Genomic DNA, 24,859 nt, shown 5'->3' on the forward strand with positions numbered 1-24,859 from the left:
TACAAAAAGTAGTCAACGACAGCAGTCATGTATTTGGCTGGCGACCAGTCCAGGGTGTACCCAGCCTCTTACCAGCTGGGATAGGCTCCAATTTGACCCTTATGAGGGCAAGATAGTATATAGAAAATGGATGGATGAGAAAGGTCATAATTATTACACACACACACAAAAAATCTTAATAAGCTTTGAGCAAAAATCTAGCAAGGTTTTGAGGGGCCTCCTTCCAGAGTTCACCCTTCTGGGTCCACACTGCGAATAAATGGCACTCGCTCAAAGCCACTACTACTTTGCATTTTTCATAGTACATTGTAGAAGAAAGTCCTTGCGAGGAAAGTTAGAATTTTTACAAAACAAATTGTTACAATAAAGGGTTATAATCTAGTAACTTTTTTCCATTGGGGTTGGTGGTGTAATGTAAATTAGCGCCACTTCTTTTTAATCCATTGTATTTTTATGAAGAAGTCGTAGGGCCACACTGGAAAGAACAAAAGATAACGGAAGAACAAAAAATGTCAAACTATTACAAAAATAAAGTTGTGACAAGAAAAGTTATAATTAAAAAAAAAAAACTTTATAATGAATGATGAACAAATCTAGTGACTTTTTGTGTTCTTATTGGAGACTTCTGGAGCAGGATATGTTCACCCCTTCACTGGACGTGCCATTTTACGATAAATACTGTTTGATCACGAATCGGTATTTGTTCGCCATAGTGGAGGTCCAGATCGGAATGATAAGCTAGGTTTGAAACGGAAAGACTAGTAGCCCGACTCACATTCGTTTTCTTTTCTTTCTTTTTTTTCTGTATAACCCTAATGAGTAAATATCAGATGTTATAAACTTTCCAATCTCCTTAAAAGTGCAAAGGTGTGGGCTAAAAAGCTGAGTATAGAGACCTTGGATGCAGTGGCGAAGACACGAAAAAGTGGCCGTTTTAAACAACTACAAACCCTGCACAATTCAAACATCACTCACCTCCGGTGTGCGGAGACTGTTTCACTTAATGACCCAGACTAGTTGACAGCTTGGTTTACTTTAGCTAAAGCAGTATTGACTTTGCCTAACATTAACGATTGTTCTTTCCGCTACTACAAGTATGTACATTTAATATAATACAATGGCAACAATTGACCGGTATCCACCGTAAGATATATATTTTATGAAAATATAAACATTGAAAAGATTTGTACTGTTTGTACAATGTTGCGTGTGTGTCCAGAGGTGCGCGACCTCATGGGAAAACTATACATTTCACTCAGCGTAGCCCTAATGCTCCTTTGTAATTTGTAACAATGTCCTGCCCACGTTTCAGAAAGTGTCTGGTTCTATTGTCCCTTCATGACATGTACAATCCCTGCTGCCAAACACCACACGAAGTGAAACTATTAGGATTAAGTTTAAGTAATGTAGGTGTACTACAGTACAGTATACTGTATGTCCTGGCTTTACTGGTATTAGATATGCCCCAATATGTCCACCCACCTGTACAGAACTCTCCCCAAACACAGATGTGTAAATGTCACTTTACAGTGTCGCCATATTGGTTTCACTTTTATTTTTTGGAACGTTATCGCTCGATGATTGTTTTCTTTGCCAAACAGGTACGAACGATGCAGTCCGGTACGCCCACAAACGACTTTATCCGTTTGAGTTTGTGATTCCAAAGTCTTTTAAGGAAACAAACTATATCCCATTGTTATTCTGTCGAGATGTTTAAAAAAAAAAAAAAAAAAAAAAAAACATGCTCGACTCCATGGTTCCTGTATATTTATTGAATACATTATTGACTTTTTTTTCATTTTTTTTTTTTTTTTAAATGATTGACACATGCAATAAAATGACAGGACACTGTAGTCTCTGATCGCAAAGATGGAGGGCCAAGGAAAACTCGCTAGTGCCATTTTCCTCTTTGGGGGCCATTCTATTGTCTAAACATTTGAATCAGCAGGAGTCCCTAGTAGGGCCAAATTTAGGAGGCAGTTTTTCCCTTTAAGTTCCAAACGTAATATTCCTTTCTGCAATGCCCCTCTACACTTTTCATGAAGACCTCAGGGGCTACCTTACTCTACAACCCCGCGTCTGAGGCACTAAATGGTTCAGCTGGTATTTTTTCACCCGCCCTTCGGGTGGGGGTCTGTGGCACAGCTGGTTTTCCATGGCTCAGAGCAGGGAACGTTTCTGCTGAATGCTGCAGTCGTTACGCAAAGTGCATTGAGTAAGTAAAACTTCCCATCCTTGAGTGTGTGGTAAGAGGCTCGTTGTTCTGAACCAGCAGGAGACGGGAGGCAGGTGAATGGAAATAAAAAAAAAAACTTGATTTGACTTCATCTTCACTTTGTCTTGATTTAAACAGGAGTCATCTGGTTTCCATCGCATCTGATGAATGTCATTGTAGAGAAATATATGTTTCTGAGAGATTGCATGCAGGAAGACTCGGAGGTTCAGCTTGGAAGCATCTGAGACCTGAAAGGAAGAACTGGTCCCATCGCACACCCACTTGACAAGTCTGTTCGACAGGTTTGATTTGGGTTTTTTGTCAGCAGTGAACCTCTGAAGTCAAACTCAATTTGTTCTGTGACACTGGTCAACTTCCAAATGGTTGGGCGGGGGTGGGGGGCATAATTGTATGCATATATAGCTGCAGTCTCACAAAATGAATGGGCATTGGAGTTTTGTACCGGTACCAATTTTGGGCTAATTGACAGGAGATTCCACTGTATCGCTGCATGTTTTCTCTCCATGGATTCGCAGTCCGTTCACTCGGAATAGGGAAATAAGACTGAGCCGCCGACAGGGCAGTTTGCATATGTCTCAGCAGAAAGCGCCGCATTTGTGCGTGAATGCACACGGCCCACTTGTCAGAAGGCCGACTGGTCAAAGAGTCTTAGTGTGTTCTGACACGAGAAGAGAAGCTGCTCGTCGTTAACCCACACCAAGCAGCGGTGTCCAATTCTTTAGGAAGACCCCTCCCTTACATCACATATACCCAGTTTTGCAACTTCTTTCTCGAAATCTGGTAAACCTCGACTGATAATAAAAGGATGACTCTTGCATAATGCATGGGAACAAAGTAGAAAAAGCACAGCTTGTTAGCATAGCTGCAATCTGAGGAATAGCCCCTTTTCTTTTTTTAACAGTCAATGCAGTTTTGCTTGTCAATAGCTGTGGCCCGTGGAGCCGTGTCTGCTATGCTGGTGCCAGCAAACGGAGGAACCCGTCCGCCCCGAGCTCTTTGGTCCCAAAGGTACCAAGAGAAAATGTCTTATGTCTCGTGGAAAGGCTCTTTACATCGTAAACATGTGCCGCAGGTTGCATGCAAATTACTGCAGGTGTGGCGGTGGACTATCAAATGGAATGCACGGCCCTGTTAAAATACAAGGTTTTCATTGAGACATATTACCATACGTTTTTTTCTGTCGCTAGAAATCCCGTTCATAGACCCTGAAATATCTGCCCACCTGGATGAACCCCTGACTCCTGAAGAACTGAAGTCCACCTTGATGTCAATGCAGTGGGGAAAATGTCCAGGCCCAGACTGATTCCCAGCAGAATTTTACAAATCATTTGTTGACAAAATGTCCACTATAATTGAACATGTAGAATGAAGCTTTGCAGATTGTTATCATCCCAGGCTGCCATATCAGCTTCAGCCTCTTCGTGCTTGCATGGGTTTTCTCTGGGTATGCCTGCTTTCTCCCACATTCATGTATTTCATAAGTGTGAATGGTTGTTTGTCTATATGTGACCTGTGAATGTCTGGCAACCAGTCCAGCGTGTACCCCGCCTTTCACCTAAAGGGATGGGGATAGGCACCAGCTCACCCACCACCCTAAACAGCATAAATGCTGTAGACAATGGATAGATGGAAGCCAAAAATCACAAAATCCCTGTATCACGAAACTATCATTATGTCTGGAAAAGTTTCTCTGCTATTCCTGACCCTAGTTTTCTTCTCCTTGAAAACCTTGTTTTTTAACAGGGGCGCGTTCAATTTTCATTTCCTTTGTTAAAGTAGACGCTTTTATTTATCATTGTTTCTTCAGGAACTCAAAGCCTCCACCTATAGGTAGCATTCACCTCCTATTTCTTCCATGAAATGCTGCAGGTATATTACCGATCTTTTCCCGACACTGTGGGCCTGATTCACTAAGATCCCAAATACCCGGCACTAACTACTAAGATTGCGATCTTTAACTAAGATCCTAAATGGTGCCAGAAGCTCAAATGAAGTTGGAAGTGTTAATGAAAAAGAAACCAAGCTATTGCTGAGTTACAGAAATCTGTCGCTCTGGTCATTTTGGGGATGTCAGCAACTGCATAAAAGCCGTTTTGTTCGATTTAACTTTGTCCCAGAGCGCATGGTAATTGGATATACAGTATGTGCCCACCCTGCATAACATTGGGTTTAAAACTTAGGACAGTATGCGCTAAAGCGGCCATGCCAGCGCAAAGGCCCTGACCACAGGCTGGCTGTCACGTCTGACTCCCCCCTCCTGGCTCTTCTGCCTTCTCTCAGTGATGTGCGCGCACTCATAGCCAACAACAAGGCACTCTAAAGCGGCCATGACTATATTAACGGCTATATTGTCCTGTCTTTGCACGTTTTCAGCAATTATCTCCCTCAAACGTGTAATGTATTTAAATAAGAACAAATCTGTCAGGGTCTTTAAATAAATTGTACAGCACTTTGGTCAACCCTGTTATTTTTAAATGTGCGCTGTAAATTAAACATTTGGATTGGATTTTGTCTAGCCTGGTCCTCTACAAAATCACCGCAGTCATTCTCATGCACAGCAGCTTACACTTGCCTTTCTGAAGCCTCGCAATTTGTCTTAGGTTTGAAAAATCACACTGTGTGTCCTGAATTAATAAAATAAATTAACATCCACTCCACCCCAATGGCACACAATGGAATGTGCAGTAGTTTTTGTGCGTTTGGGGGACGCAATCCTGGGTGAACCCGGTTCGTAGATGAGCTTCCACATCTGTTCGCGTGTGCAATCAGGTTTGTGCCCATTTTTGCACACGTAAGTAAACCTTTAGTAAATCAGGTCCTTTGTGTCAGTGAGCGTGTGCCACTGACGCACCTGCTGGCCCTCAGCCTCTTTCATCTCGGTCCAGTGGGCCAGTTGCTCCTCGCCAGTGCTGCTGTGGCCCAAGGAGACCCAGCCCAGGCGTTCCCGAGGCCTCATGGTGCTGCGGCGGCAGAACACAGACAGCACCAGCGACACGTCGGACAGCTGGAAGAGTGCCACCTGGAAGACGAAGGTCTCTTTGTAGGCGGGGCTGGGCTGCCCACGACACACGGCTGTCTTGAACTTAGACATCTCCTTCCCCTTGGAGTCCAGCATGGTCAGCGTCACATATGTGTCTGCAAGGAGGATGTATGGGAGAGGGCCATCAAGTGGTGGGAAGTAAGTATGGCAGCAAGCTTCAAACATTGCAGCAAAGTGCTTGGAAATTCACAACCGTGATGGGTGTGTCTCAATAAATTAGAATAACATACAAAAGGTACCTATATTTATTTTCGGTCGTTTAATTTTTAATTTTTTTTACTTAATATTAGGGTTTATAAGACTTCAGATTTTAGGTTGACACTAATGGGATGAAAGTCTAGTCGACGTCGACTAGTCGCTGATGATGTCATAGATTTTTTTTTCCGGTGATTGAAACATTGCAGGACGAGGGAATGCTTTGCAATAATAAAGATTTACTAACCATGGAGAGCTCATACACTGCATTTATGCAGAGCAGTCAGTACATCAACAATATGCAACAACTAAATTACATTTTACATCACACGTTAGAAAACAAGAGCATTGACATGGGCTGGGTGAAAGCTTGAGAAATGTTTTTGTTAGTTTTTTTTAATTTTTTTAAACATCCTCTTACTTGGTTGTGCTTGTAATTGGGACTGCCAGGTAACGTTTGCACAACTTGACCAAATGGAGAAACTGGTTCTGCCTGGTGGGATTTTGCTGTGTTTGCACCTAACCACAGACCTCTTTGTGTGCAGCGAAATAATTCCCCACTTTTCTTTCCCTTTGATAGTGAGGCCCAAAAAGTTGTTCAAAGTCCTGCTTGAGCCTGGCTTTTTTCCTTCTTTATTTCTGGTTATTCCTCACTTACCAAAGTTGTGCATTCAGAATTAGAAGTCAATTACAAGGACAGACTAGTCATTCACCGCGCTCATCTACTGCTGCAAGTGGCTCTTGCCTTCTCCTCAAGCAAGGCAAAAAAAAAAAAAAAAGACTAGTCGACGTCATAAAGTCAACAAATCGACTATTCTGTATGACCCCTACTTAATACTGGTAGATATTTACAACATAGGTTCTTACCTCTCATGATATAAAGTTGTCCCCCAACGAAATGCTTTATACAACAAAAGAGACCATCTAGGCACACAAGATTGGAAACAAGGAGAGGAAGAGGTGAAAAGCAGCATTCAGAGTCAAAAAGGTTGAGGGAGCTGCAGGAATGTCAGCGAATGTCACTCCAAGAATCCGAAGCTGCTTTACTTACTGACGGGTTTATCGGATGCCGTGATTTTGAAGTGGCTCCCCTGGATCACCTCGGCGGATAGATGTCCTGTGGCAGAGTTGTACACAAGGCCCAGAAGGATCTCCGGCGGGGGCGAATCCTCGGTGGAGCGGTAGGACACGCCTCCTGCGCTGCGGGACACGCTCACCACCGAGCCGCAACCCTGAGGAAGCGCGAGAGGACGATATGGAGATCCGTTTCAGCATTTATTCCGTAACAAGGATATCCTGCTTGAGGTCCATGTACCAGTACGCTCTTTGTACTCACTACGACTGTCTTACTAGTAAAAAAAAAAATTCCACTATTTTACGACATTTCCGCACACTAGTAAGATAACTTTGGCATAAGTACATGTTATTAATGAGGCAAAGCTGAAAACTTGTTGACAACTGTATGCTACTAGTAGATATGGATCTTTGATATCCAGCTTAAGGTCGTACTTGCAGGCCAAAAGTAGAACTAGTAGTGGAAAAAAAACGGTCCTGGTCAGGCAGTCACTCTACGAGTGCAGTGAATTGTATCACTGGTGAGGACAAAGAGCATACTAGTAGAGGGACCTTGAGCTGGATAGCAAGGCTATCAAAAAAATGCTCAAACAGCTTTCAATAGGAAGAGGAACTCCTCCACAGCTTCAGACAAAATGTGTGAATATGAACTGCCAAAAAAACTCTCACTGTAAGTTCCGAGCCAGGCTCCAGGGTGACAGGCAGAGCGATTTTCCCCTGAAGGTTGAGCTTAGTGAGGTGGAACACCTTCTCGCCCAGGACCTTCTCTTTTTTCATCCGTCTGATGCTGTACAAGCGAAATCGAACGGCGCAGTCGCTCAGCGCCTCCTTTTCCACTCTGGAGAACTTAAACGTCTCGGTGAAGACCGGGCACGGGCCCTTCTGGACGCCCGTCTTGGCCCGCTGCTTCTTGGTGGGCAGCAGGACGAGGTGGACTTGCCACGAGATGTTGCCCGTCTGTTTGAGAGCGGGGATGTCCGTTGCTGCGGTGACCGTGACGGCCAGCCAATGCTCGTTGGAGTCGTACTCAAAGGCCACATCCAGTGTCCCGTACTTGGCTAGGGGCTCCGGCTCGTAGGCTGAGGGGGGTAGTGGACCTGAACTGTCCTAAAAGATTACAGCAATTTACTTCAATATCATCGATGTCCAAGAAAAAAAGCTGTTATTTACAATTTTGGGGGGCATTTTTTTCTGGATCAAAACACAAGAACATTTTAATTTATTTTCCCCTGATTTCAGAGGGAAAAAATACATAGAGTACGTATATTTTTTTCTGATGTATTTGTTTTCTGCTCACCTCAGGCCCCACCACAGCGGTGCTGTCACTGGGTATGTCCTCCTCGCAGTCTTTGTTGAGGTAGCTCTCCGTGTCTTGGTCCACGCTCGCCTCACTGGAGCAGCCGTGAGGGGAAGACCCCCTGCGGAGTCGGGAGAGGGAGGAGGACACGCGGGCCACCGAGACCCGGTCCTGGTAGGGAGGGGGCTGGCCCTCCGTGAGCAAAGGCGCTTTCTTTATCTTCTGGATGCTGCTGGCTGCTTTCACCACAAACACGAAGCGATGTCATAGTGACGTGAGTGACATCTCGCGCCACACTCAATGGACTAACAGTTTACTCTGTTTAAGCAAGCTAGCACCTCTACAACAGAACATAGTAATTCCATCTGAAATTAAGCCTGAGGCTGGTTGCCACTGAATTGATGCATCACAACATATAGAGATCAGGGTGGCAAAGGGGTTGAACATTTCCAGTAAATTTCTATGGGAAGTAAAGATGAAGAATTTTGGAAATTAAATTTCAACATTTTGTTTTGTCAAGAGAAGACATCCATGCAAAATAATGCAGTTTTTCTATTCAGGATTATGTTAAAATATATTTTCCTCAACTATATTTAAGTTCCATATAGGTGCTGACCTTCAGTTTTGTAAATTCCTGATTTATTGCCGTAAATTATCATAAATTCATGTTAATTCCCATGGAAAGTTACCAACGTTTTGCAACCCGAATATGGACCGCTAGGGGGAATAGAAATGGCTGTTTGTTTGCTTTTGTTTTTTTAAATAATTTTGCTGGTAACATATAAGATACAACATACATGTTAAAGAGACACTCACCACGTTCACTGGAGGCCTCGCTGGTGTAGCCATCCTGCTCTGTGGCCTCCTTGTTTGTGCTGCTGCACAATGTAGTCACGTTGGACTGGAGCACAGGCTCTTGATCTCTGTCCTCTTCACTGTCTGTCAAAAACGCCTCTGACAGAACATACACAGGCAAAGTTTGTCATAATCTGTGTAGAGACGGCATTCGGTACCTGGGCCTTCATTGGAGACCAATACCACCAGTAAATTATTAATGCTACAGATGTGTTTTACTAGTTAAACTTGGTGTGCTCTGACCAACCAATCAGAGGATGGCAAAATGCTGACGTTACCGCGGCGAATTTGAACTCTGACTGGTTCGAGAATGTATCCACTACTGTGGATACATTATTTTAAGTTACATTGGCCAGAACTACTGATTATGAAGGCCGTGAGCAGATTAGATTGCCACGGCAACACATTAAGGCTGAAATGTGATTGGACAAAAAATATATATAACATCCACATACACTAGAAGCAGTGCAGGCAAGGGAAACGGTATGAAAAGAACAGACTGGTAGGGCGAAATAGATGATAGTGTTTAGGACAGCGGAGAATGCCAACCAACCACTGGTCACAATGAAAGATTCAAGAAGTCTTGGAAACTTAATCGAGTGAGCACGTGTAGTCCAGCAAGGTGAATTTCATGGAAAGGAAGGAAGGTCAAAAGCATTCAAGCATCACACCATCTAACCTTGCTTGCATTTGTCTTTCTTTTTGCTCTTCTTCTTGCCTTTTTCCTTCTTTGCCATTTTCTCAGCGGCTTTCTCCTTCTTTTTATCCAGCTTTTTCTTTTTTACTTTAGTTCTCGCGGCGTCCGGCACTTCCTCGTCATCGCCTTCTCTCGCCAGGCTGCACCTTTCCTCCTCATCTCGCTCATCCTGTTCCTCCTTCTGTTCGGATACCCTCTCACTTTCAGGGCCCGATGACAGAGGAGGTTGGTCATATTCTTTCCGTACGCTGGGCTGAGTTGCGTCTTCGCCTTGACTCGCTTCTTCGCCTGTTTCTGCATCCTCTTCCTTTCCCTCTTGGGAAGCCTCTTTGTTGGTCGTAGACACGGCGGCCTTCTCCCAGCGCTTCTCCCTCCTCTCTTTCCTCCTCTGCTCCCTCTTCTCCTGCAACTCTTTCTCCTCCTTCTTCCTCCTCTCTTCCACCGCTAACTCGGCTTCCGTCTTCTTCACCCGCCAGCATCCGTCCCTCCATTCCCACTCCAGCTGGCTTTGCGCGTAGTCCGCTTCGACCTCGTCGCTACTTTGATTATTTTTAGAGCTTGAACTTGTCATTTCTGGCCGCACGCCTCTCTTCCCAGCTTTCCCGTCCTGCACAGTGAACGTCTGCGCCGACTCCTTTTCTCCGTCCTCCTCCTCCTGGACCTTGTTGATGATGGTGTTGACCTGCTCGGTCAACTGGTCGCTGACGGCGTACGTGACGTCGCTGACGGCGTTTGCCAGGTCGTCCACTTTGCTGCTGACCGAGTCCAAGATGGAAGCAATGTTGACGGATGGGAGGTTCTGCTGAAAGCTCTTGAAGAAGGCCATCTCTCCACGGGGGGTCCGCCTGCCGCTCTGACCGCCAGGTTAGCTCATCACGGGCACTGACACAGACATGTGCTTGTTAGCAGGAGGTGCGCACCGAGACCACCGCTAATGTATACTAAAAGAGTTAAATCCAGCACTACTTGGACAATGTTTTGATATACAGGTGCATCTCGATGAAATGAATTATTTCAGCAGTTCAAATTCAAGAAGTGGAACTCGTATCGTACTACAGTGGTGCCTTTGTTCAATCAAAATGATCGCATCTCAAATCATCTTTCCCCAATGAAATGAATGGAATGGCCATTAATCTGTTGCAGCAAACCCATAAAAACACCAACAAAAATTATTGTAAGATGTTATTAATACAAAGAATAGCATTCTACAGTATTGCCCTTCATAAAAAAAAAAAAAAAATTAAAATAAATACTTGAACGGTTTGCGGATCATGATAATTCAACGGGCATTGTGCTACTCTTTCTGTTGTGCAAACCTTGGGCACCAGGGGCCTGTTTAATGCCATAAGGACATACAGTACTACATGTAGATTTGATGATGAAACAGAACATTGCAACTAAACTGCAATAATTGTTGTCGGGTTTTTTTTTGCAGCGGATAAAGAAGATATGCCTGTGTGTATTCCTGTATGCTCTTGCTGCATGAGTTGTTACAGCTTGTTTTCAAATATAAGTTGTTGAAAGGTTTATAATTACCACAACATCAATGTTAGTTTTGCCAGCCCATTTATTGCATTTAGTTTGTGTGTTAGCGTTGCGGTAGCTCCCTTTCGTAAGACAAAGTTATGTGGTTTGGTTAAATACAAAATATATCATTCTTTTTTTTGTTTATTATTTAGATTTAGTTTTACTGTAAACTTCATTGGGAGTGGCAATAAACAGCTTAAAGTAAGCACTTGACCTTCTTTTTTTGAAGAATTGTTCACTCTCTGCCAAACTGTTGCTTGTTGCGAAGTTTGCTGCCACCATCGAATGCTTGTAACAACATTTTTTTTGCCTGCAACTCAAGACAGAAAATTGGCCGAGCGGATGTGTGTGCGATCGCGAAAAAACCGTAGGTCGACGTACTACTGTATATAGATTTGCTACGCACAGAGAGAAATTCCCCAATAGAATCTAACACCTGTAGTATGAACTACATTATAAAGATTATAAAGAAATAAGGTACTGTATATTGACTTATCGTTCAACCAACCACAGTAAAAATCCATCATCCAAATGTGTCTAGTGTGTATAAATGCAGCCATTGCGGTGCAAGCATTGTCTGTGTTTGGTACCTGTTTGGTTGTTCTGATAACCACTGAGATGCGCCACCGCACTGTCGGGAGTGTCCACTGACAGTTTGTTGCTGAGGTAAAGAAAAAACAGTGCCATCAGTGCCATGAAGGCAGCGATGGAGGACAGGACACCCAGAAGCTCAGGAGACACTGAGGAGATAAGAACAAGGGGCACAAAAGGAATGAAAAATGTATGATTCCTATACAGTAAGGGCTTAATGAGCATGTTATACATGATGTAAATAATATATAATAAAGCGTTCCAGTCAGGACTGCTGCAGCAATCTGTGTTCTCTCCATTTCTAAGGCGCAGCAGCTCTGTATGTAGGCCAGTCGTGGTGCATGTAAGGGTGCCTGCACTATTTTTATGAGCTATCTGACTGCAATGTAGACCTAGTTAACACACTTGCAGTACGCCTTCATTAATCAGCTTGCTTCTCACACGCATTTAGTACAACGTCATACAAAGGTTAATACAATTCAATGAGAAGAAAATACACATTTTTCATCCATTTTCTATTGCACTCGTCCTCGTTAGGTTCGTTGGTGAGCTGGAGTTTATCCCATCTCACTTTGAGCCAGAGGCAGGGGACATCCTCAAGGGGTCGCAAGTCAATCGCAGGGCACATAAACAAACACTGACAATCACATTCACATCTATGGATAATTAGTGTTTTCGATTAACCTAATATACAGATTTTGGGAAAGTGGGACAAAGGCATCTGTAGAAAACCTACACCAAAGTCAAGTTTGAAACCCAGAACCTCTCACGTGTGAGACAGACGTGCTAATCACTAGGTTTATCGCGCTGCATCATGCATTATTTTGTCCACCATTGAAAGTGCATTTTATTCCTAAAATATTTGGTCAAACTCCAAATTTGGTGAGATTGAAGGTACAGTATGTATTGTATTTGCGCTAACCCAGTGTTTCCCAAACTATACTGAGGCATGGCACATATTTTACTTTAAAAAAATATATAAAAATAAATAAACCTCATGGCACACCACTAAACATCAATATCCCAATTCCTAAAATAATGATCTTGTCTCAATTCACTCGCTAGTGTACTTAGTGTGAAATCTGGACTTGTTTAGTTGAACACAAAGCTAATATACTCGCGAGAAGCCATGAATGGCAGCAGGTGGATACACAGGTTTATTGTACCTACTGTCATCTAGTGGAGAAGCATTTAATTGTCAACCTATCACTACTACAGTATACGTCGCTGGCACATACAGAACAAAAAACTAAGATAAAGTTGTAGTAAATAATCATTTTCAGACCAATTAAGTTGGACAAAATAGATTAGATAGAGAAACCCATTTGTTATGCCTCCCATCCTTGGATTTATTTGTCGGCTAAATTTATGTCAAGAAGTAGGCGGGCAAAATGAGAGCGAGCGAGGAGAACCTTTCCACTCGTGTAAACATTTCTGATATGTCAACAAACATTCTCACCACATGGACGCCATACTGGAGCTTCTGAATGATCAAAGGGCTGACTTGGAGCAAGTCACAAGAAGCAGTCATCAACAACAACAAAACTCCTTTAAACCTTGAATAAGTAAATCAGGCCCACAGTGTGTAGAACTCGTGTTCATTTATTTGAAAGTCAAAATCTAGAGAACAATGCAGGCTGAGAAGAGGTGCAAACCGCACACGCGACAGAGGGTTAAATCCCCAGAGATAAAGAAGCCTTTTGCTGCAGTCGTCTTACCATCTGAATATCGTCTTTCAAGTCACGACTTCCAAGAAGCTCCCTCCAGTCTGTTTTACTAGACAGTAGAGGACAACTAAAGTTCTTCCATTTGGAATCGCTAGAACTATAAAAGAAATTATAGCTTACCACAACTCCTTATCCTGACACGTAGCGAGCTCATAGACATATCGGATATGCTCTGCAAATGTCAACAATAGCTGAATAATTTAAAGCCCCGAGGTAAATTGACCTCTCGGCCCGTGTACGCTGGAAAGTGGAGATGAAGCGAGCCAAACTTAGAAACTACCAATTTTTGCTTTTTCAATATAACACCCATTATTTGTGGCACATTTTAAGGAGGGATGCTTTAGAGCGCCTCGTTGAGCAGGGCGTGGCCTAAGCGTATTCAGTGGACACGCCCACAGCGTTCGAGAGTGGACATAAAGGCTTTATTTTTAACTATTTTGAACGATTTTATGCAGGGTCATTAAACAACACCCTTCTCTGTGGTCTATCCAATTTAGAAGGCATGTTTGTTTTCACTTTATTGATGACAAACCCGCTTTCCTCTTTCACATGTATGAATCCACCATCAAATATAAATGAGTAATAGGTTCACACTGGAGGGGGGGGGGACTACAAAGTTTCAGGGAAAAAGTTGCATACAGAACATGATTACGAGAATATCATCACAATGTTGAAAGAAAAACAAGTTGTAATTTCAAAGAATAGCTGTAATGTTACGAGAACAAGTAAAAACACTTAACAAAATAACAAAAGAGGTGATAGCAATCCATGTACTGTAGTTTTTTTTCTTCTCAGGGACACACACAAAAACACTGTCAGAATCACCTTAAAATGTTTTTGTAATTATTTTTTTAACAATTATTTCATTGCAAAAGTACCAAACGAGGACAAGCTGTACAGACAATGGATGGATACTACTTTATTGACATTTGCACTTTTTCCTCTTAATATTACTAGTTTATTCTTGTAAAAGTAGGACTCTTTCCTAATGTTAAAGGTTCTTATGACTTAATTTTGAGGAAAATTTGGACTTTTACTAAATGTATGTCTTTTTTATTGCAATTACTATTCCAACTTTATTGTTGTAACATGATTTTTGTGTTTCTTTTCGATGAGGCCCTAATACACTTTCAAAAGTGAACCTCCAAAACCATTTATTTGTTGATAGCACGTTTGAATGTCGGTTAGCGAGTCACCTCGCACATCTGAAGTTCTGGGTTCATCTCATGGATTTCACCTGCAGCGTGCTTGCGTGGAAAGATGAAGCTTAACATCCTCATTGTGAATTCTACCTTTATACCATATTCCATTTTTGATCAACTTCATCAAAGGTGCAGCAAAATAATAACATTTCGGGGAAACACACTTCAAAATCAAAAGTGTGCCAACACGCACAGAAACATATAGACGTGGAATGCTCGCTTGGCGTTACCTCGCCGTGCGCAGATGAGCTCGTGAACGCCGCAGTTCCTCCCGGCCCCTGGTGAGATAAGATGAGAAATATGATTATATATGCAGAATAAGCATACTTTCGCGCTTAAATTAACAGACCTGACAGATGTTCATGTCATCTTGCATGAAATTGATGAACTGCAAATGACTTAGTGCTTTGAAGGACCCATAAGAGGGGTAAAATATTAATACTTTTGTTTAGAATTTATAAGAAATAATTGTTTCTATAAATCTCTGCAAGCGTTCACATTTTTTAAATGATCACTCACCGGTGAGCTATTTTTAATCCAGGCCCACAGGGTACTCATGTGGTGCTTGGGGCCTACCTGGTGCCCACAGGTGGCATGTTGTTGACTCCTGCCTTAAAATCCCACACATTTACAGGGAATGTGGAGATCTTGGTCTTTTGGGGGGGGGGGATCTTGAAAGAGACCACAGTCTTTCACAGTTTTTAAAAACGCCCTCATACATATTACATATTAATTTCCACATCAATTAACAGTGGTTAGGGTACTGATTTTTTTCTTTTTTTTTTTGAGTGATATGACTTAAACAAAGAAAGATTAAAGATTATTAGTTGATAAGGAGTGGTGTTATGGCTTTAAAAGAGGTTTCTATTTGATTCACTCCAGAATAGATAAATGGCATCTACCCCCACAACCCACAACCCAAGCCTCACATGTAGTGGAAGTGATGTGAGGAGATGAATCGGAACAAATAAGAGGCGCAAATAAAGGTTGATTTGTTTTCCGTCACACAGTCGACAGAACCACTCAGACCCAATCGCTTAAAAGTCCCTGCAGGCAATTCATTCATCCACAGGCCAAAAACTTGCCAAAGCCCAAAAAGTGTGGCAATCAGCAAAACACACAGCACCACTTTTAAGTCACAAGTCTCATTTTAGAGGCCATATAGGAGGGGAAAGCATTTTTATGCAGTCTTGTGAAGAATCTAAATCAACTACAGCTTTATAGAATTTATTTTTACACCAGGCCCAACTGCAATGAAAGGCGGATGCACCTTAATTAAATCCAAATTTTCTTAGCAGCATTTGCATCCAGGGGAAAGGAGTCAAGTAAATTGTGCTGTGGTATGTTTTTTTTTTTTTTAAATAGTTTAGACGGATTAGTGCTTCAGTTGGTTATTAATACACTCACAATCAAGATGACTCCCTTTTCCTATCGGAAAAAAATATGTGTAGTTACTGTAGTTACCGCAGGCACTATCGTTCACACACACGGAAATTAAATGCTGAATTTGAACTTAGATGAATTCAAGCTTGGACACAGGCTGCATGTTGTAAACGAGTTCCCAGCTTAGTATTAAATATGATCTAACATTCTGTATGAATGTATGTACATTATGTACAGTATACTTTGAAGTCGCCGGGTGCATCATTCACTCTCGACAAATGAATGCCTCCCCATGAATGGACACCGGGGTTGGAAGTAACTAATTTCATAGACGCTATTGTTCACATAGACATGACAAAGTTACTATAACTTCTGAGTCCATTGGAACTCTGTTGCTAACCAAAACATCAGGACCTACCATGCAGTAATAAAGATGATCTTAGGTTATATGGAGACAGTGGCTTTAACAACAATAAATATTCCATTAGACCCTGACGTGATCCCTCCACAATTTTTGTGTTCCGGGGAATTATACGCAACTTGTTTGTTCCTCAATTGTTGTTGTTTTTTCTCTCCATTGTATTTCATTTGAAGCTCCAGTTTAAATTGTAATATACTTGTTAAATACTATTCCGAAAAATGAATGCAGGTCTTTGGTTATGGTTTTTGCTTATTCTCAATCAGAACCCTAGCAGATCTGACCTAGCGTATTTGTTACTTCCATTGCAATCTACCTTTTTTTCCGAAATTGCAGACATTTTGAAATTCCCAGTTTTCTTGAATTCAAGGGTCGTCCACTGATGTACTTTCGGTGTGTCCCGTCACGGGTTGCCACAGCGAGTAACTCCTGATGCAAACCACCCATTTTTAATCCGATCTAGGGTCCGGCTGTGCCTGGGTATTGGGGCACTGACCGGAATTCAAACCTGCGTCATCCGTGTGAAAGGAAGCAGCATATACTGTACCACCACACTACAAGTGCAGAAGTCCACTTAAAGGTGCAGTTTACAGTTTTCTAACTACTAGCAAGACTAGACGTGCATTGTATGAATGTTCACAGTAAACAAGCCGATCTTATCCTTTTTTGGAACGTACAATCAATTAAAAATCAAAATAAACTTACCTATCGAGCAGAAACGTTAATAACGCCGCGTCGGTCTTAAAATGCTTGGCGAGTATGTGGTGATACTCACTTCCCCGATGCCAACTCTTCTTTTAGCGGTGTACTTTCGAAGCCCTTGTTTATTCCCCAGAGCTGTCCAATTACAATTTTGTTGCTAACCGGAGGTAATTATTGTAATCCAGCCACGAGAACAAGTCTGCAAAAAAGTCTGGGGAAATTCCAAAAGTTCATTTTAATAATATTCTACTATCAGGTCAGTTTAACACATATGACAAAACCATTATTATTATTATTATTTTTAACCGCAAACTCTCCCTTTTTAAAAAACACCACTTTATGCTTGCACATACTTTAAATTCAACCAAATACCATGGCCTGTGTGTACCACGTGCATATCTAGTAAGATTAGTGAACGTGGACATCTTGCTGGTGTCATTGAGTATGGTGCACAAATGGCGGCACGTGACACAATGTCCATAACAGGACAGTGGAATGCACGTGCCACTCCACTCATCCCTGTTGTCATTTTCCATTGAAGCTTCTCACTCAAGGAGACCGTGAACTCATCACGTGGGTCACGTCCTCTGTACGTAGAATTTAGTGACGAAAACAAACCGTCCACGGTACTATATTCATCCGCGAACTAATGTAGTCCCAGCAAAATAAAGTGTTCGGCGCGTGACAGTCCAGCACGGCTGAGCACAAGTGATTTTCGGCTTAAATATTAAACGTGGTTAAAGTGTGCCTTGGTTGGTCTTTTTTTTTGGTTTTTTTTTTGGGGGGGGTGGGATATAAACGTGACTTAGCACCTAAACGCACAACGAACACGAGCGCATCCTGTGATGGGATCGCAACATCAGCACCATTATGCAGCTCATCGCGTAAAAAAAAAACAAAAAAAAAACACCACCCTTCCCAAAACGCCCCACCAACGTTTTAAATAACCCCCATGAATGTTTCTTGAAATGTAGACGTCACTGTGTCCCGCAGTAAAGTTTCACGAGAGTCTCACGAGTTTTTACCTGAGAGCGAGCACTTACCGTCCACCGCCATCATCCTCCGTCCCGGACTCTACCAAGTGTGAGGTGGGGGGGGGAGTGGGGGCCCGTGGGGGTCTTTTGGGAAACGCAGAGGTCATTCATGCGTGAGGCGTACCCACTGCGTTCTATTGTGCAATATGACAAATGCACTGCAGCAGACTATATAGACAGTGCTGCGACTGTGAATTAAGCAATTGTGAATTGTGAGAGGCTGTTATATCATTTGGTTTTCTGCATGCTAGTTAAAAAAAAGAAATAAATAAAAGATACGTTATTGTTCATAAAAAAAGTGAGTAATTGGGGCGTCCACTTTACTTCCGGCATTGGAGAAGAAGGCGGAACGTATGCTGACGTCATCACGGCGACACACCCACTCCACTTTTGGTACACTTCCGCAAACTTTAGTTTTTTTGTTTTTTTCCCCCCGTCTCCTTCCAGTTACTCTGCCTTGGCTGGATTTTTTCTCAAAGCGCTCTAGCACACAAAAAAGAGATATATACACATATTTCCTTTCTAAAAATGAGCGATATAAACATAAACGCGTTAAGTCCAGTGGACGACACAGCGGACGAAAAAGACTGGGCGGCGGCCAAGGCGTTTTTCGAGCAACTCAAAACAAATAAACCGAGACCGGTAAGTAGGGACACAAGCTTTGATAGTTTCGCGATTTTGCACTATTAGGCACTGTTAGGCCGATAAAGTGAAGTAAATGACTATTTGTGTTTGTAAAGTATGATATAAATACATTTGTTATTATTTGATTGTGTCCGTTCCTCTCCAGCCTAAACCCGGCTTTGCTGTCACCATCGCGGTGTCCTCCAGGACCCTCTTCAACATGGTGGCCGAGAGGCTGATCTATGAACAGGAGGGAGTGGAGAAGTACGTAGCCTATCAGGTGGAACACGAGAATGAGCCTCTCAAGCCTGGAGCTGCTTTCCCATTTGTCAAGGTGAGTGCAAGTCTCTGCAGGATACTTACTGACTTGCAGGGTGTGGTGCTTGAAATGCTTCACTTGGTCCAACAGCTTTTTGACACTTCTGCATATGCCGGGCCATCCAAATTTGAACGCGATCCACTTGGCGATACTGGTCGACTTACTAATTCTGTTCAAATTTCCCATTGAGATCAATTATATCAGTAGGCAGCAGTGCAACACAAGCATGTCTACCTCATAGTTGAGAGTTTCGGGGTTTTAATCCTGTCTGGAGTTGACATGTTCTCCCAGTGTTTACATGCGTCCTTGCACATTCCAATCGGTGGCATCAGGGTCTAAAGTGTCACCATTATACAACCTTTATTAACTGCAGACACAATTTAAAGTAACAGTTTAAGTATAATTAATACTTAATTATAATTAAGTATAATATTAATTTGACTTGCTAAATTTGTCTTTCCAAATGATAGGACGAGACCCAAGAACTGATATGTGAAGAATCAGGTTGCCAGGCCCTCAAGATTCAGTCACAAAAAGTTCACAGGCAGGTTTTCAGTCATCTAATCTCAACCTGTAATTCAAAGTCCAACACAATCATATAGAAATTGCTTAGTGGAGGTTAGGAGGAGGACACATGATTTTTACATGTCAATTGATCATTAGATCATCTATACATCTTCAACGGAGTGTTAAAATGATTGTAAGACTCGGCTAGTGGTGGAGATCAGTGGCTTTTTAGTAACTTGGCGTTCTCTTTCCAAAACACATTTTTGAAATGCCTTGATTGTGTCACATCAGGAAGTTGCTTGTAGAATATAGCAATCAGGCATACACCGCAGTGATCAGTCACCTGTGAGTTAACAAGTCCCTCCAGTAAAAAAGCAGAGAGAATGTTCTGAAACAGAGTTGATGAAACTTGTCTAATGTGAGTTTATTGCCTTTTCAAAGAGATCAGATTAACAGTAACAGAGTGCTATGTATGAGTGGTGTTTTATGTGTTAGTTTTAAACTAAACATCAACTGGGAGTGACTAATAAAGAGCTTCAAGCAAGCGTATACACACACACATCAGCAGCCTCACCAGGGCAAGACGTAGAGCATTTTCTATATATTTTATGCATTTATTTTTCTGTGTTTTTAAGTTTACAATGTTTTTTCAAAAATGTGTTAAATAAGTTAAACAGTTTTTTATTAAGTTTAAATGTTTTCAAGGGGTTCGGGAGGAATGAAACTATAAAAATGTTTTTTCCCCCCCCATAATGTCTTTCTATAATGCAGATTTTTACCTATGGCAGGTGAGTCGGGAACATATTATTTACGATAAACGGGTTCACTGTGTTCTCATTTCTCATTGGAACCTGCTTGTTTTATTTGGCAGCTTTTTTTTGGTACGTATACAATGTTACCCAAAAACAAAGCAAAAAAACTAGAGGACGTTGGTTGTATATATTGTGCATGTGCATTTCCAGTTCCATTGCAAAACGTTTTGAAATGACCATAATCTTTCCCCACGCTCCTGCAATGCGCAGGCACTGATGACGGTCAACTCTCGGCTGAGGGAGCTCTACCCAGACAGCGAGGAGTTGTTCGACATCGTCCTCATGACGAACAACCATGCCCAAGTGGGAGTGCGCCTCATCAACAGCATCAATCACTATGGTACGCTGGCCTTTGGTTTGACGTACAGTATAATACCTTTAATTTCCTAACAAACTTAAATGGGACTTTTGTTTATTCCAGATTTGACCATTGAAAGATTCTGTATGACTGGAGGGAAAAGTCCAATAGGCTACCTGAAAGCTTACATGACCAATCTGTATCTCTCTAAGGATGCTGAAAAGGTTACAGAGGCCATTAATGAAGGTATGTGATGCCAGCTTTTCATTGTAGATAAGAGTAGAGATTACACTGTATGTATATACCCTTATTTTTTGCCTATGATTATTATTATTTATTATTATTATTTTTTTAATGTTTCACTTCAGGCATTGCCGCAGCCACGATGTTCATGCCCGAGAAGGAGAACGAGCTGTGCGACAATGAGCTGAGAGTGGCTTTCGATGGCGACGCTGTCCTCTTTTCAGACGAGTCAGAGATCATCGTTAAGCAAAGCGGCCTGGACAGCTTTTTTGAGCACGAGAAGAAGTTTGAGAACAAACCACTTGCTCAGGTACCTGCTCTAGTCTTTTACGGGGACGTGTGGTGTTGCGCTGCTTTTTTGGTGTTCGTTGTTTACGCCACCTGCTATATCGCGTGCCCTCACATGTGGAAAAGGAGAGCCACAGTCACCGATGCACTTTTCAACCGTTCGTGAGTTTGTTTCTAATCGGCCCAGACCTTAAGTGTTATTAATGCTAGCCGATGTAATTTAAACTATATTAGCAATGGCACTGTTTCTTTAACCAATCAGATTTTGACTTTGCCTCACAGTGCCAGACCCCTTGCTCATAACGTCAAGCATTTTTGTTGTCGTCTGATTGGTTGGTCAGACCAAGCCAAGGTCGACTGGCAAAACACGTCTGTAGCGATCTTCACACATTAATACATTTAATAGTCAGCAGCTCTTTAAATTTAAATCTTTTGTGGTTTCATCATATTATTAGATACATATTGAATCTGAACCCCTCTTGATGATGTATGTGGCACAGTGGTGTGCTGTTGTATTATGTTTTTTTTGGTATAGTATTGATTATTTCTATACAGTAATTGCATTTTGCTAGTGGTATTATTAAATGTCTCATATTTTGGCTTTTTAGACATCAATAGAGTGACTCTCTAACATAGACTTAGTATAAAAGTGTACATTTCATTAAAAAAAAACACACCTTGTTTTTGTCCTACGAGTGTCCAGAAAAGGCCCCTCTGACAGCTACTTCTGTTTGACCCAGTTTTGTATCCGCTTTGTCCATATTTGGCGAAGACCACCCTCTTTCCTCTGCTTGGTTGCCTCCATGTAGAAGACCCACTTGTGAGAGCACACGTGTTTATGTTGACAGCGCTGGCTCTGTAGCAGAACGCGAAGGCAGAGATGTTTGCTAGTGATGTAGATAAGCTTGAGGAACTAATTGTAGGCCTCTCGGCAGAAAAACTTCTGGAACTCAGGAATGCGTGGATGATTTAAATTCATATTTCACATGTTTACTGAGGCACCATAGAGACAATATTGCATCCCGAATACTAGAAAAAGTTGGTTTCTCAAAATACTGGACCTTTAAGAGGTGTATTAAGTCGGGTAAGTCCTCACTAAAGGCTCAGGTACCAAATGCGCGGCCCGCCACTGCTCTCTCGTGTTGACTTCTGGCACCTGTGGTTACGTGTACTGGCGTTGCTGTGTCGTTGAGTTCGTTAAAATGTTAAATGCGAAACTACTTTAAAACTTTTTTTTTTAAATAAGAGTGGTGTGGTTAGTTTCTTAATTTATATTCATTGCATTCACTCTCTTCTTTGTGTCGGATTGATGGTTCCGGTAGAGGTGTATAAATCCTCCATGAACTGGAATGAGTATTTTGTATCTGTGTGTGACACATGTAAATTAACTCAACACTTGTGATGTTTTTAGGGCCCCTTGAAGGGCTTCCTGGAGGCTTTGGGGAAGCTCCAGAGGCAATTCTACGGAAAGAATGAACGTTTGAATTGTCCCATAAGAACCTTCCTGGTCACGGCCCGTAGCGCCGCCAGCTCGGGTGCTCGAGTGCTGAAGACTCTCCGCAGTTGGGGTCTGGAAATCGACGAGGCTCTCTTCCTGGCCGGAGCTCCAAAAGGGCCCCTCCTGCAGAAGATAAAACCGCACATCTACTTCGACGACCAGATGTTCCACATCGAGGGGGCCAAAGAACTGGGCACCATCTCCGCTCACGTCCCCTACGGCATCGGACAGAAGTACCGCAAGGGCAAACTCATCGAGCAGCCGAAAAAGGAGTGAACTGCTTATGGACTTAAGATAAAACTTAAGTTAAAACAAAAAGGGTGAAATGTTGAATTTGTATGACACTGTTTTCTTTATCTAAAACCACCTTGTGATTATTTTTTCCATTTTGCTGGATACTTTTGCTAAGGAATATCCATCCATCCATCCATTTTCTGAGCCGCTTCTCCTCACTAGGGTCGCGGGCGTGCTGGAGCCTATTCCAGCTATCATCGGGCAGGAGGCGGGGTACACCCTGAACTGGTTGCCAGCCAATTGCAGGGCACATACAACCATTCGCACTCACATTCACACCTACGGGCAATTTAGAGTCTCCAATTCATGCATGTTTTTGGGATGTGGGAGGAAACCGGAGTGCCCGGAGAAAACCCACGCAGGAACGGGGAGAACATGCAAACTCCACAGAGGCGGGGTCGGGATTGAACCCGGGTCCTCAGAACTGTGAGGCTGACGCTATAACCAGTCGTCCACCGTGCCGCCTGCTAAGAAATAGGGCTTTTGTATTTTGTAGTTTTTAAAGTACATTATTGTATATTTTAAAGGTAAAAGCTTCACCAGCCAGCACACACTGTTTCACTCAATTTTCTACTGTGTCATACTGAAAATGTCATCTTATTTTTGTTGCTTTATTCATCTTGAATGGAGGTGCACAATGGTAAAGCATTTTTTGAAACAACTCAGTAAATACCCATACCGATGTTTGTTGCTCATTTGTTGGCTTTTTTTTTTAAGGGACTGATCTTCAGTAGTGTTTATAGCTTGTCTGTCTCACATTCGAGAGGTCCCGGTTTTAGACTAGCCCAATAGAAAATGGATGGATGAACGAGTTTTTTAATTTTTTTTAATAACCAACACTGATGCTGGTTGTCATCGTTACTGCCTTTGTTGTATATGCACATTCATATCTGTCACACTCAGGCTCGGTGAGTTGTTTACACCTTTGTACTTTTTTTCTAGCATTACTGTGTTGTTTTTGTGTGTGTGGGAGCATATTGCAAGGATTTGTTCGACTCATGACATGATATCCAAGAGTTAAACTGTTACTTCCTGTAAGCACTTAAACAAGTCGACCTCCATCCATCCATTTTCCGAGCTGCTTCTCCTCACTAGGGTCGCGGGCGTGCTGGAGCCTATCCCAGCTGTTAAAACAAAAAGGGTGAAATGTTGAATTTGTATGACACTGTTTTCTTTATGTATGTGATTATTTTTTCCATTTTGCTGGATACTTTTGCTAAGGAATATCCATCCATCCATCCATTTTCTGAGCCGCTTCTCCTCACTAGGGTCGCGGGCGTGCTGGAGCCTATCCCAGCTGTCATCGGGCAGGAGGCGGGGTACACCCTGAACTGGTTGCCAGCCAATCGCAGGGCACATACAAACAAACAACCATTCACACTCACAGTCATGCCTACGGGCAATTTAGAGTCTCCAATGAATGCATGTTTTTGGGATGTGGGAGGAAACCGGAGTGCCCGGAGAAACCGGAGTGCCCGGAGAAACCGGAGTGCCCGGAGAAAACCCCCGGAGAACATGCAAACTCCACACAGGCGGGGCCGAGGATTGAACCCCGCACCTCAGAACTGTGAGGCTGACGCTCTAACCAGTCGGCCACCGTGCCGCACAAGTAGACCTTTTGTATTGTATTTACCTTGTTACAGCAATTTTATATCAATTTCCGTGCCTTGGAACTGATGATCATTTTTATTTTATTTTATTGACGTTAGTTTTGTGTCATGTTTGAAATAAAGGCATCAATCAATATAATTGTTTTACTTTTTTTGTACTTTACATAAGTTTTTTACTTGTTACTTTGCTTTTCGCTTTCTTTTACGTTACACTTCCCTTGCTTTAAACTTTATTTTGTTTCACATTATTTTATTACTTTTTATTTGCATTACTTTGATTTTCATGTATGTACTTTACATTGTAACGTGTTATTTTTTTTCTTTGTTAGATTACAACGGCGCCACATTTTTACTTGTTACATTTCTCTGCATTTTGTTACTTTTACTA

The 24,859-nt window shown here is 42.3% G+C and overlaps 2 protein-coding genes across 4 annotated transcripts; one reads left to right on the plus strand and one right to left on the minus strand.

Moving 5' to 3' along the window:
• Window positions 1–1,712: 1,712 nt before the first annotated feature.
• Window positions 1,713–18,379, minus strand: syt14b (synaptotagmin XIVb). 3 transcript variants are annotated; one of them, XM_061754953.1, is made up of 9 exons: window positions 17,988–18,379; window positions 14,672–14,719; window positions 11,512–11,661; window positions 8,659–8,796; window positions 7,843–8,078; window positions 7,215–7,652; window positions 6,523–6,703; window positions 6,339–6,395; window positions 1,713–5,371 (listed from the first exon to the last, which is right to left on the minus strand). In XM_061754953.1, the coding sequence occupies exons 1-9, from the start codon at window positions 18,001–18,003 to the stop codon at window positions 5,040–5,042; spliced, it is 1,596 nt and encodes a 531-aa protein (XP_061610937.1). In that variant the 5' UTR covers window positions 18,004–18,379; the 3' UTR covers window positions 1,713–5,039. The 3 variants fall into 3 exon arrangements, with proteins under 3 accessions (XP_061610937.1, XP_061610935.1, XP_061610936.1); XM_061754951.1 differs by lacking the exons at window positions 11,512–11,661; window positions 14,672–14,719; window positions 17,988–18,379 and adding an exon at window positions 9,377–10,220; XM_061754952.1 differs by lacking the exons at window positions 6,339–6,395; window positions 11,512–11,661; window positions 14,672–14,719; window positions 17,988–18,379 and adding an exon at window positions 9,377–10,220.
• On the plus strand, window positions 18,378–23,545 carry LOC133468721 (cytosolic 5'-nucleotidase 1A-like). The gene is made up of 6 exons (XM_061754958.1): window positions 18,378–18,620; window positions 18,769–18,936; window positions 20,451–20,580; window positions 20,662–20,784; window positions 20,907–21,091; window positions 22,481–23,545. The coding sequence occupies exons 1-6, from the start codon at window positions 18,507–18,509 to the stop codon at window positions 22,841–22,843; spliced, it is 1,083 nt and encodes a 360-aa protein (XP_061610942.1). The 5' UTR covers window positions 18,378–18,506; the 3' UTR covers window positions 22,844–23,545.
• Window positions 23,546–24,859: the final 1,314 nt, after the last annotated feature.

Source organism: Phyllopteryx taeniolatus, chromosome 18 (assembly GCF_024500385.1).
Source record: "Phyllopteryx taeniolatus isolate TA_2022b chromosome 18, UOR_Ptae_1.2, whole genome shotgun sequence".
NCBI classification, from domain to species: domain Eukaryota; kingdom Metazoa; phylum Chordata; class Actinopteri; order Syngnathiformes; family Syngnathidae; genus Phyllopteryx; species Phyllopteryx taeniolatus.